General features: G+C 40.8%; 1 protein-coding gene across 1 annotated transcript in view; it reads left to right on the top strand.

Moving 5' to 3' along the window:
* Positions 1-12,921, top strand: part of wdfy3 (WD repeat and FYVE domain containing 3) — a 74,355-nt gene that overhangs the window by 17,656 nt on the left and 43,778 nt on the right. The window contains exons 9-15 of the mRNA XM_063896776.1: positions 2,224-2,324; positions 6,885-7,103; positions 8,058-8,239; positions 9,919-10,150; positions 10,233-10,393; positions 12,109-12,220; positions 12,317-12,507. Coding sequence (XP_063752846.1) covers positions 2,224-2,324; positions 6,885-7,103; positions 8,058-8,239; positions 9,919-10,150; positions 10,233-10,393; positions 12,109-12,220; positions 12,317-12,507 — 1,198 coding nt within the window. The remainder of the gene's footprint in view (positions 1-2,223; positions 2,325-6,884; positions 7,104-8,057; positions 8,240-9,918; positions 10,151-10,232; positions 10,394-12,108; positions 12,221-12,316; positions 12,508-12,921) is intronic.

Genomic DNA, 12,921 nt, shown 5'->3' on the forward strand with positions numbered 1-12,921 from the left:
CTTGAAGACATTGTTTTTCTTTCTTATTCTCAACAAATCCCATCAAAGGCAAAAGAATGAATTGATCATACCAACAATTATTACTCTGCGCGGTAGAGCTCCATTTTTGTTTCCCCAAAAAACATAATAATAACATAAGATAACATTAATATTTCTAATGCCCAGCTTTTGATCGCTTTGAGTCTAGTGATGAAATGTATTTAGTTACAGGCTAATTGGTTTGGTCCAGATGCCACATAAAGGGTGAAGCAGTCTGGAAGTATTGAGAGAGATACTGACACATTTTTGGCATTTTGGTCATTTTGTATTATTCGCCAACTTTTGTACTTAACTCTGTTGGCATGATATTAGTACACAGCTTATTTAAATACTCGATTATGATCGGTCAATTGTGACATTTCAGAGATTGTTCATTCTCGCTTACAGAGTGCTGCTAAGGTTAAAAGACCACTGCTAAAGACGATCAAGGGACTACTGTGTGCAGTCATATCAATCCACGGAAAGATGTCCGGCAGATTTAACATCAGCAAATATTCATTTTTTTCCATCACAAAACAACATGGAATTCTGTTTGAATATTCATTTTTGTATTTGTGGAGAGTTCACAACTCTGGATTCATAATGAATCCAGAGTTATTAGCAAAGGCAATATGATCATGTTGAGTTCAATATTGTTATTTTCAATCAATATTGTGTATGTAGAAGTAGGTAGCCGTGTGATAAGTGGGATCATGTCGGGGTCATTAGTGAAAAAAGAACATTGAAATGATGATCCGGATCCCTAACGTGTGCTCTTTGTTGTGTGCATTATGTCAGAGTTTTTGGCAGAAGCAGGTATTGTGTTTGAGCTACAGGTTGACCCTGTATAGCGCTAATTCTGTATGATTTGTATTCAATAATTGCTGCAGTTTGGCTTCCTTTGGCCTTGTGGGCTGTTTATGGACTCTTTTGTTCATATTAAGCTATTTCATGTTTCAGTTGAATTGCTCTCTGGTACCATTTTTTAACACTTGCCTGATATTCTTCAGCTCTGTTGATTTCATTTGCATTGATAAGGTATAATAATACAACATACCTAGTTAGTGAAACTGCTTTCACCCTACATGTCCCTTTTTTTTTTCCTTTTAGCAAATTACATTTTTGTAAGTTGGTTACATAACCTTCTACCAAAGGTTGGCTCTTGTAAGCTATGCACAAACTTCAGACAGAAATGTAACGGTCACTTTCATATGCTCGTCTTCCATAGAGATCTTCTCCCATGAGAACAGCATACGAAAAACCCAAGCCTTGTTTTTTTTCTCCCCCGTTATAGTAGTAATTGGTTTTTGCAGACATATTTTTTTGTGTATATTCAAAAAGTAATATCATTATTGGGGGATCTCGTAGTGGAATTATGAAACAAAACTGTATATCATTTGTTATTTGATATTCTGGTATATATCTAGTTCTGGTGATTCTGTTGTCACGTCTGTCATCAAGGCCATCCTGCAGTGTGGTAAGGCTTGGTTGAACTCACCACCTTACTTTCATACATTTTGAGGTATTTATTTTGTCTCTCAACAATAGGAGAAAAAAAAAGAAGCTAATCCCCATGCTCATTTCCCAGAGCAGCAGTGTCTTCAGTGCTGCTTCAGGATGATTAGAGAGGGAACAAAGTAGCACCTTCACAGGGAAGCAGTGAGTCAGCGAAGCACAACACGAATTACAAGTCAAATTCTCTGTCATTTTGTGGAACCGTTGTCCGTCTTTGTCCACTTTAGAAACCCTGGAAGAACTTCATCGAACAAAAACATCATTTTAGCAAGATGCCTCCTGGTGACTTTAAACAATTTCTTTTGGATGTCTTATGCAGTCATCATCCTGTTTCTTTTTCACATTATATTCAATAGCAGCACCTACAAGGAAGCCTGGCAGATTCCTTTTGAAAATCCTGCCTGTATGCTTTCAGCCTACCTCTATCATGCATAATAAATCCTTGGGCATAAGCCAGTTGAGATTTCCATATTATAATACAAAGCTCCTCTCTCCAGCGCTGGAATTAGCACACCACTCTTTGTAACCTCAGACTGGTCTTTGTTATAGTTTATCTCAGCGATGGGGCCAGACCGCAGCAGTAAATCTCTTTTACAACACTTGTAAGCTGACGTCTTATTTTGTATACTTGTTAAAAGATGTTTCACCGGATAAAAGTCATTAATCCGACCCTCTGTTGTCCCCTCGCAGGTGCCTGTTTCTGCCCAGCCTAGCGCCCCACAACGCCCCCACCAACAACACCAATGCCTCAGGTGTCAGCGACGGAGCAGTGCTGAGCGGCATGGGTACAGGTAAAGACCCTCAACATTTCCTTTCTGTTGCATTGGGTTAATCTGGTACAATGTTTACACACCTAGCCTTTTGAACTTCAGAGACATTTTTGCTGTGTCATCTCCACATCTGCGTACTGTCTGTTTTTAGATGGCTAGTTTTTCCTGAACTGTCGAACTGCTGCTGTGCCCTGACAGGAAGTGAAAAATCCCAGCCGTTGAATAACATTTTCTTACTTCACTTCTGTTCTATTCTGTGACGTCATTTGGGCCCAACGTTCCCATTGGCTTGGATTGGGAAAGAGACCTCTCTAAATGAGCCTGTCGATTTTTTAGCTAAATAAGCTACCAAGTACAAACACCTTTATAGTCCATTTGAATCATTCATTTCTAAAATGTATGGAATGCGCTAAAAGCTGAATCCAGAGTTTATTTCCCTCTCCATTCATTTGACCGAGCAGAGATGCGCAGATCGGAGGCGGGGCTTAAGGAAAACTCCAGTGCACATGCTCTATTGGCCCAAGATGCTGATGATCCGGGTACTCTTTAAATCTACAGTTGCTCTGATTTTCATTGTTTATGGGAAGGAACAGGGCCCAATCCAGTTCTCTTTATACATCCATGGTAGTGCCCAATGCCGCTGTTAGCTAGCTCTCTAGCATTGTTATCGTTCAGGGTAGAATCATTTCAGACTACCCAATTACCCAATAAAATGAACAATGGCTTCTTTTCTGTTGGCGGTGGTGGCAAAGTCGATAGGGACTTGGAAACTGGAAGGTCACCGGTCCCGAAAGACCAAGTCCTACCGAAGTGTTCCTGAGCAAGGCACCGTCCCTTACACTGCTCCCCGGGCGCTGTACATATGGCAGCCCACTGCTCCTGACACTAAGATGGGTCAAATGCAGAATGTAAATTTCCCCTCTTTGGGACCATTAAGGGTTTATTGTTCTTCTCTTCTTTTCAACAATAGTAAAGTGGTATGTTTAGCTAGCTAAAGTAGCCAGCTTGCAACATTATTGTTCAGAGTAGAAAATCAATACAAACTGCCCAATTAACCAATCAAATTAACAATGGCTTCTTTCCAACACCAGTAAAGTGGTACATTCATTCAGCAGTGAAAAAAACCCACATTTTATTTGTATTGGTGGTGTGTTCACCAGCTCAACCAACCGTCAGTCACACAATTTCTGTTGAGTAGCCAAGATGACGATCGTTGAGGGTGAGAAGTGTGCAGCATTACACACTCATCTTTTTGACCGTTGTGAGTCAACATCTGGGTTCATAGTGCTTATTTACCATTCTTCTTAGTGTGAACGCACTTATCAGGTGCAAGTACACAACCATCCAATCTGATAAGAAGCGGTTGACTACTTGCACGATTAGACTGTGGTCTGACGAGTAGAACTTGCGTCCAATCAGGTCTCACAACTGTGAATACCTCTTGTATAAGAGGTACCTTAGGAGAAACCCATGATTAACCTCAGATCCTATTCAAACCCCTGGAGTACATCGTATTACTAAAAGTTGGTCTGTGAGTGAAAACACTTTTAAATTAAACTAGCAATGTTGTTTCGTGAACACTATCTTCAAATATATATAAAGCAGATACCAGGGTAGAAATTAAATATATTTTGGATGATTTTTGCTGCAGACATTAAAAGTTCAGAGGGAATGAAAAACGAACTGTTGCCCCCTAAGCGTGTTTTGTGTGGCAAATACATTTTCCTCCAATTGTTTCTCAAATTATTTGATCCTGACTTAAAGTGCTTATGAATCAAAACACATCCATGCAGTCTTATTTTACAATCATACGTAACAGGGAACTGACAGAAGAATTTGTCGTTAGTATGAATAATTGACTATGTCTTTGATTGTTTACATATTTCATCTGGATTTCATTTTATTCAAAAGCTTTTCTTAATTCAACAAAGAATGATGGGGTCACAAAGACATTTCTGTACTCGCCAGATTCAGTGTTTAACCCTATCACTAAAAGCCAAAAATCAAACACATGAAAGATCTCCCCTTTTTTTGAACACTCACATCCGCATCTCACCCCTTTTTCAGTATTGTAACCACACACACTCATCAGTGTGTTGCATCTGCAGTGTCTCCCTTTTGTTTTATTCCTGCGTTCTTTTTGTTCCTTTCTTCTTCTAGTGGCTCTGTGTTGTTTTGAACCTCTCAGGATTTTTCCATCTCCCCCACAAATATCGTATATGTTCTGATGTTCTTTTTGTAGTTGTCATCATCTGTGCAAGCGAAAGAAAAACAGCAGCACCTTTTCAAACCCAAACAACCCAGCCGCAGACCTGAGGCTAAAATTAATCTGTGACGTTACGGTAGCTTTCCTAGTCTGTAGCCTCATTTAGTATTTATGAAGCACAGCTAGACTCCCCCCCTCCCTCCCTCCTCTTCCTCCTTTCTGCCTCCTCATATCTGCTCTCCACTTTTCTCCCTTCCTTTAATCTCCTTATCAGAATCAGATCCCTTTATTAGAAATGTATGGTGTTACAGCAAAAAATGGCATATCTAAAAAAAAACAAAAAAAAACGAGTAATCTAACTTATTAAATATAGAGAAGAAAAGCACCCTTTATAGAAAAAAAATAAAGACAGTTAGGTAACCATCCCTGGCTAAAAAAACAAAACAAATCAGGAAGAACAATTTAAAGAACTTAGTAACATTCATGGTGACAATTTCTGGACATTTATAACAATGTTTCCTCTTTTCCCTCCTCCCTTCTGCTCTCCCCTTCTCCTCTTTTCCTCCTCTCTCTTCCCTTCTTCAACTGTCCTCTCAACTCTTCTTCTTTCCCCTCCTCCTCTTCTCTTCCCTCCTACTTCCTTTTCCTCTCATCCCTCCTCTTTTCCTCCTCTCACTTCCCTTCTTCTCTCCTCCTCCTCCTCCTCCTCCTCCTCCTCCTCCTCCTCCTCCTCCTCCTCCCTTCTCGTCTTGTTTCCTCAACTGTCCTCTCTCACCTCTCCTTCTTTCCCCTCCTCCTCTTCTCCTACCCCCTACTTCCTTTTCCTCTCCCCTTCTCCTCTTTTCCTCCTCTCCCTTCCTTTTTTCTCTCATCAATCTTCTTCTCCCCCTCCTCCTCCCTTCTCGTCTCATTTCCTCAACTGTCCTCTCTCACCTCTTCTTCATTCCCCCCTTCTCCTCCCTCCTACTTCATTTCCCTCTCTTCCCTTCTCCTCTTTTCCTACTCTCCCTTCCCTTTTCTCCTCCATCTCCTACTCCACCCTTCTCGTGTAATTTCCTCAACTGTCCTCTCTCACCTCTCCTTCTTCCCCCCTCCTCTTCTCCTCCCTCTTCTTCCTTTTCCTCTCCTCCCTTCTCCTCTTTTCCTCCTTTCTCTTCCCTTCTTTTCTTATCCATCTCTAATTCCTCCTCTTCCCTTCCCTTGTCATTTCCTCAACTGTCCTCTTTCACCTCCCCTTCTCTCCCCTCCTCCTCCTCTCTATTAATCGACCCCCCTGCTCCCGCACTCATACATTACTATCATTTGCTCCGTCTGTTTACCTATTCATTCGCTCCCTCTGCACTCACCCCCCCACTCTCTCCTCCTCCTGTGTTCTCCAGCCAGTCACTATTTATAGACCTCTCTCTTTCCCTCTCTCATTTCTTCCCGTCACTCACATCCTGCTTTCCTCCGTCATTTTCCTCTCTCACCTCTGTCTCCACCCCTCCATGCTTTCTTTGTCTCTTTTTCCCCACGCCATGCTCTGTTCCTCCTTTACTGTTTTCTTACCCCTCTCTCTTTTCTTGCCTCATTTGTCTCAATCCCCTTCTTCCTTTCTCTAGCCCACTCCTTCTGACCCATATCATTGGATGACATCCCATAGAAGCTCATTCATCAAAAAGAGCCACAGTTTTCTCCTTCTCTCATAGCTCCACAACAATCGACTGATGCACATAAAAGATAAAACATATTCCCTTTGAACCAAGTTCACAGTCTTGCTTCACAAGTCAGACGTTATGTTGGGTTTGTCCTCCAATAAGGCCTAATTTAAAAAGGCTGGTTGATGGCTGTGTGCCAATTTTAATTCAGTCCAGTTTTGGCAGACACAGTGTGACTTAGTTTGATGTAGGGGGAAAAAATGGTCAAGAAGCGTAGAATGTATTCTATAATCATGCTGAGGTTGCCTTGCCAATTTCAAACATTTCTAAATAAGGGCTGCACAAATATTGCAATATAATTGCAAAATAATTGCAATCTTTCAATGCAGTAACCGCAATATTGAGTTAAAGATTTCTCTGCCTACAACGGTGTTCTAAACATTTAAAAGGGCCCTATTCTGCTCACTTTCAGGTTCATATTTGTATTTTGTGTCTCTACTGGGACATGTCTCCATACTTTAATGTTCAAAAAGCCTACTGCCTGTGCTGCAGCACCTCTTTTCACCCTCTGAACCAGAGCTCAGTCTGCTCTGATTGGCTAGTTCTGTGGTGATTGATCAACTGCTTCACGTACAATGTGATGGAGCGCTAGCCAATAGAAGCGCAAGTGTTACATAGTGATGAAATCAGAACTTCCAATAACCTCTTCTCCTCCACCTTTCTTTCTTTCACCTGCAGGGGAGCGCTTGTTTCCTCCTCCGTCAGGCCTCAGCTACTCCACCTGGTTCTGCGTGGAGCGTTTCAGCGCCGCTCCTCAGGCCCACCCGGTGCGCCTGCTGACCGTGGTGCGCCGGGCCACGTCCTCAGAGCAGCACTACGTGTGTCTGGCGGTGGTTCTGTCCACAAAGGACCGCTCGCTCACCGTCTCCACCAAGGAGGAGCTGCTGCAGACATACTGTGAGTACTGGAGGGAAACACAACATTATGTAAGACAATAGAATGATGTGACCTGAGAAGAGAAGAAACCAAGATATTAAGCCTGAAAAATGTATAGATTCACACTTCAAGTATTAATAGTTCACAGAGAAGAAATGAAATCTACCGTAATTTCCGGACTATAAGCCGCTACTTTTTGCACAAGCTTTGAACCCTGCGGCTTATAGTCCGGTGCGGCTAATGTATGAACAAAACAGGATTTCCCCCTAATTTTAGCTTGTGCGGCTAATATTCAGGTGCGCCTTGTAGTCCGGAAAATACAGTAATCATTTTACAAACTATGTGCTCTTTTGACTTTTTTTTTGTAACGTTGACATCCAGCTAGTAATTCCCACCTTTTTAGATATGTGACCTGTCACTTGATTATGTCTTTTTTTATGTAACTGTAATGGAATACACTTACCTTATTTTGTATCCCGATAAACGTAGTTGCATGTAATCTGTCACTCCCCAACCCTGAGTCCCAATAGTAAGCTAAGTAGAAGTAAATACAATTTGAGTAACTTTGGCATGGAATTGGCCACAGAGTGGGACTCTGCAGTGATTGAGTCATCATTTATGGTGCATACATAAACGCAATCAGAAGAAGAAGTTGTTAAAAAAAAAGAGAACATATAGCAGTATTATATTAAAAAATAAGATTTATTTTTGACAAGCAATGTGTTTCATAGTTGCCAAAATATCTTGTGTATTTTAACATTTTCAAAGCTGTGTCAGAAAAGCAGAATGTTAATACTTTTTCTTAAATGACATTTGCATGTATAGCCTCCCCCCAATTGTTCCTGCACACGGTTGTCCCTTCTGAATGTGTGGACTGACTTTCTGCATATATCTATAAATCAGTGCCTTGTGAGATATCACTGTTTTGACTCATCGATTCCCCCCCTGCACTCCTCCTTCCACCCCGTCAAGCAGCGGACGAGTCGAGTGAAGAAGCCTCCTTCTACGAGATCCTGCCCTGCTGTGCCCGTTTCCGCTGCGGAGAGCTGATTGCCGAGGGTCAGTGGCACCACCTGGTGCTGGTCATGAGCAAAGGCATGCTGAAGAACAGCATGGCCACGCTGTACATCGACGGACAGCTCATCAGCACGGTCAAGGTAAACTGATCGGTTCAATAAGGTCATCATAATAATAATAATAATACATTTCCTTTAAGGTGCCTTTCATGACACCCGAGGACATTGTTCTATTATTTTTTACATATTCTAAGAGGTAAAAGCAACAGAACATGATAAAAACACAAACAGGCAATCATGGAGGAGACAAACAAAGTAGAAACTAATGATGGGGACAGGTTATTCATGGAAATCGGACGATGGAGAGCCTGCAGTGAGTAGATTAATTTGAAGATATATACAGTTTGCACATGGAAATACTGTTTGGAATCAGAATCAGGGTCATATACACATACAGGACATTTGCAATGTCGTGAAATGGTTTATACATAAACCAGATCATAGCATAAAATAGGATTCCCGTATTGTCTTTGTAACAAAATGTAAAGAAATCAACCCTCACAGTCCATTTTCAATTATCAAGCAAGCAATACAGATTCACACACATATGCATACACATATAGATACACATAAATACACGAAAATTACAATTTAAATGTATACAAAAATGAGGGATTTAGCATTTCTGACTTGATCAATTAATAACTGTTCAAATGTATTGCAATTAGAATGTGTCTATGAAAAGTTATAAAAAAGGAACAAATATATAATTTTTTTGATTTAAAAATAAAAAATATATAAAAATACATTTTTTACACGACTTCACATAAGAAATTTACTCTGAGAATGAATATAATATCATAATTAAATGTGGCAGAGCTGTGTAGCCATCAAAGAGGAACAACCTAGCAACAATGTACAAAATATAACTATATGAGTAAAAAATATATAGGTTATCACAGATTACTAAGTGCCTAACAAATGAACAAATAATCATATATATGAAAATAAAATAGAATTAATAAAAGCATTGATTATCTGGACAAGACAGCATTGCACAAACAACAACAATAAAATACAAACCAATAAAAAGTACATCACTGGACAAAAGCAGTCAAAACTTTATTTATAAAAAATAAATTAGAGAAAAAAAGCATAGATTTTTCGATCTGAAACAATAGAATATTTATTTTTGTTTTATAAATTAAAGTGATTATCAAAACCACTTATCCACGTTTGACTTCAGTTGACTAACTTTTTTTCAATTTGCTGGTGCATAGATAGAATATAAAGCCTATTTTATGAGGCTTTACACATTTGTCAGTGTGCTGTGATGTGGCTTGTGGTTTGGTGCCTTTATATTCCCAACAGATAAGAATGCCAAGCGGGGCAACGGTGCAGCAGGCCACAAGTCTCAGCCTCCTCTCCGCACTGCTGATAACAGCGGCTTCATTTCCTGCCGAGATCCTCAAACAGGAAACAACCAGCCGCTCATATGTCTGTCACGCGTCTGTGTGCATGTGACGCAGTACTTGTGGTGGTGTTTCAGGGAAAACAAATCTTCTCTCTGGCATTATAGAATCCCTCTGGTGCTCTTCAGTCACTCAATAAATAGGCCCTGATATGCTTTTTGAGGTTTCCTTACCCTGTAGTGTCTTGTATAGGTTTTGGTGCATGTAAATGGTCTGCAAAGGCTAAAATCCCACTGTCTTTACATTTCTTGAAAAGCGCTCTATAAATAAATGTTGTTATTATTATTATTATTATTATTATTATTATTATTATTATTATTATTAAAAACAAGCTTCTCTCTCTTCCAGCTGCACTATGTCCACAGTGCTCCAGGCGGCTCTGGCTCTACTAACCCCCCTGTACTGAGCACTGTGTACGGGTACGTGGGGACGCCGCCCGCTCAGCGACAGCTCTCCAGCCTGGTGTGGCGTCTGGGGCCCAGCCATTTCCTGGAGGAGGTCCTGCCGGCCACCAGCGTAGCCGCCATCTATGAACTGGGACCCATCTACGTGGGCAGCTTCCAGGCCGTCTACCTGCCCTGTGAGTGGCCCCTCATAGTGTCCCTCTTCTTCTTTCAGTTCACCACAAGCTCTGTTTATCATTAAACATGTTATTTCCCAAGGTAAAGACTCGAAGACGGAGGTAGCCCCCGCCTCCCCGGTGGCGTTGGTACCAGAGGAGAAGGTGTCCTTCAGCCTGTACGCGCTCTCGGTCTCCACTCTCACCGTGGCCAAAATCAGGAAAGTCTACAACAAGCTGGACAGCAAGGCCATCGCCAAACAGGTCAGACAGACCACTGCTCGGGTGAGCCGTTTGAGACTCACCACGCTAGTATTGTATTTATTCTTATTCTAAAGCTGCACAATGGCTGTAGAAAATGAGGGTTTAAAAATAAAAAGGTCTTTTTTTGGGCTAGATTATAAGTCAGGATCTCTTACAGTTATTACAGGATCAAAAAGAAAATAATAACGGGGTGGTCAGAGTTTTATAAACAAAACAAGCTTTGCTCTCTGAAAAAAAAATAGGAGGAAAATAAGCCAGTGTAAAGTCAGTGTCAGAGGCCACCTTGTGTTCTATGTCCCATCAGTGCAGTAATGTTTGTCATTTTGACACCAATTCTTTGTGCAGAGACGTCAGAATTGTGTCAGGCTAATGTCAGTAGCACATCTAAAACAGAGTAACAAAGTACTTTCACATAATAAAAAAAACACTTTTAAATACACAGAGAAGGAAGTGGACTAAAAACCAGCCACTAAAAACATTACAGAACACAGAGTAAAATAATCAAAGGTTATAAAACTTATAGTATATAAAGTCAAGTAAGAGCTATTCTTTAGTTTTTAAAAGACATTTAAAAGAGCAGACAGAGGTCGCAGCTCTGATCTCCTCAGGCAGGTCGTTCCGAAGTCTAGGATTCCTGACAGTGAAGTGTTTGAAACGACCAGGAACAACCTGCCTGAGGACCTCAGGGTGCAAGAAGGGACAAAAGGCAATGAACGGTCAGATAACTTGGGGCGAGGCCTCTCAGGGTCACACTTCATAGCTAATAGCTAATTCCTAGAATTAGAGCTTTAGAACAACTGGGGGCCGTTTTCAAGTTCTTGGGATTGTGAAACATATGGATTATAGTCCATTATCTCATAACATAAAGCACTTGTATTTAAAAAACCTCCGTTCCACAAGATTTTAAGATTTCAATTATGGGGACAGGAGATTGTTGAATAAAACTTGTAATCTAACTACTCAATACATGTTTCTTTGGTTTACATTTTGGGAACAATTCAGATGTTGGTTTTAAAAGCAGATTTTCTTTTTCCTCTGTGTGAGTTTCTACTGCTCACTCCCTATTTCTAAATAGGTTTTATCACCATTACGCACAAATACAGGCCAAATCACACACAGAACATTTGCAGCCAATCTACTCGCGTGAATGTTTATTCAAAGATATTTTTACATTTACAATCACCATCTTATTATGCATATTTGAGCTCCAAATGAGCTCCCTCCTCCGCCCTTATCTCTTTTGCCCACCTGTCAACTTATTTCCCAGGCTGCTCCTCTCCCCCCGTTAAGCCTCGGCCCACGGTGACTCACGAAAAATCAGCTCACAAGTGCAGAGGCAGCATTTCAGCTGCTGCAGAGACTTGTATTAAAACAGGAAGAGAGGGTTTATAGCACTAAAACACACTAGTGTTTTTGTTTCAAAAACAGTCATCACCACTTCCTATTAAAACTTGCAAAATGGCATGTTAAAAAAAATATGTTTTTCACTTTCTTTTCCCCCTTCTTGCTTAGTCCAGTGTATCATTCTTACCTGCTGAATAAACGTTTTAAAGACGCCCTATTTTGGGGGTTTTCCCTTTCCTGTAGTGTGTTAAATAGGTTTTAGTGCATGTAAATTGTTTGCAAAGTCTAAAATCCCTACGTTTCCTCCAGAGGGAGTTTCTCTCCCACACCTGTTTTCTTTATGTGTTTTTTTTAATGTGATCCCTCTGCAGCTCACTGTGTCCTCTCATGAAAACGCCACTCCTGTGAAATTGATTCATAACGCCGCTGGGCATCTCAACGGACCAGCACGTACCATCGGAGCCGCCGTCATTGGATACTTGGGTAAACCATAATATCATGAAGACATTTTTTTTTATTTCTGTAAAAGCTCCTGGATGGTAAATGTACGGGTTTAAATCTGCAGCTTTTCTTTTTCAGGTGTCCGTGCCTTCGTCGCCAAACCCGTGGCCACCAACCTGCAGTATGTTGGTGGGGCGGCTGCCATCTTGGGCCTGGTTGCCATGGCGTCAGATGTGGAAGGGCTGTATGCGGCTGTCAAAGCTTTGGTGTGTGTTGTAAAGAGCAACCCCCTGGCCAGCAAGGAGATGGAGCGCATCAAAGGATACCAGGTGAGATACGAGTCTACAGTTCAACAAAGGACTGATGCACTAGATTTACAAATAGCAGCTCAACAAAAACGATTTAAAATGTGTGGGTTTTATCAACTGACGGTTAACAGATGGTGAAAGCTGGCTGATTTCTTTTAAGGTTCCTTTATTTAGTTTGTTATTTAGATCTTTATAGATACATCTGGTTTGTATTTCAGTTTGCTGTGATTTTCCAGCTAATCAAATAAATTAACTATTTTATTCTTATTTAAGATTTTTTGTTAATCTGTTTTAGATGTTCTAAATCCTTCCTATTACCAATATTTGTTTTCATTCATAGCATTCGGTCCGATGTCTCACTATGGGATGCGCCTCCCTGCGTATCCCATAGTGAGATGTCTCACTTGTGTTACTCTGAGAAATGGGGATTTTATT

This window comes from Eleginops maclovinus, chromosome 12, assembly GCF_036324505.1.
Source record: "Eleginops maclovinus isolate JMC-PN-2008 ecotype Puerto Natales chromosome 12, JC_Emac_rtc_rv5, whole genome shotgun sequence".
Lineage (NCBI taxonomy): Eukaryota > Metazoa > Chordata > Actinopteri > Perciformes > Eleginopidae > Eleginops > Eleginops maclovinus.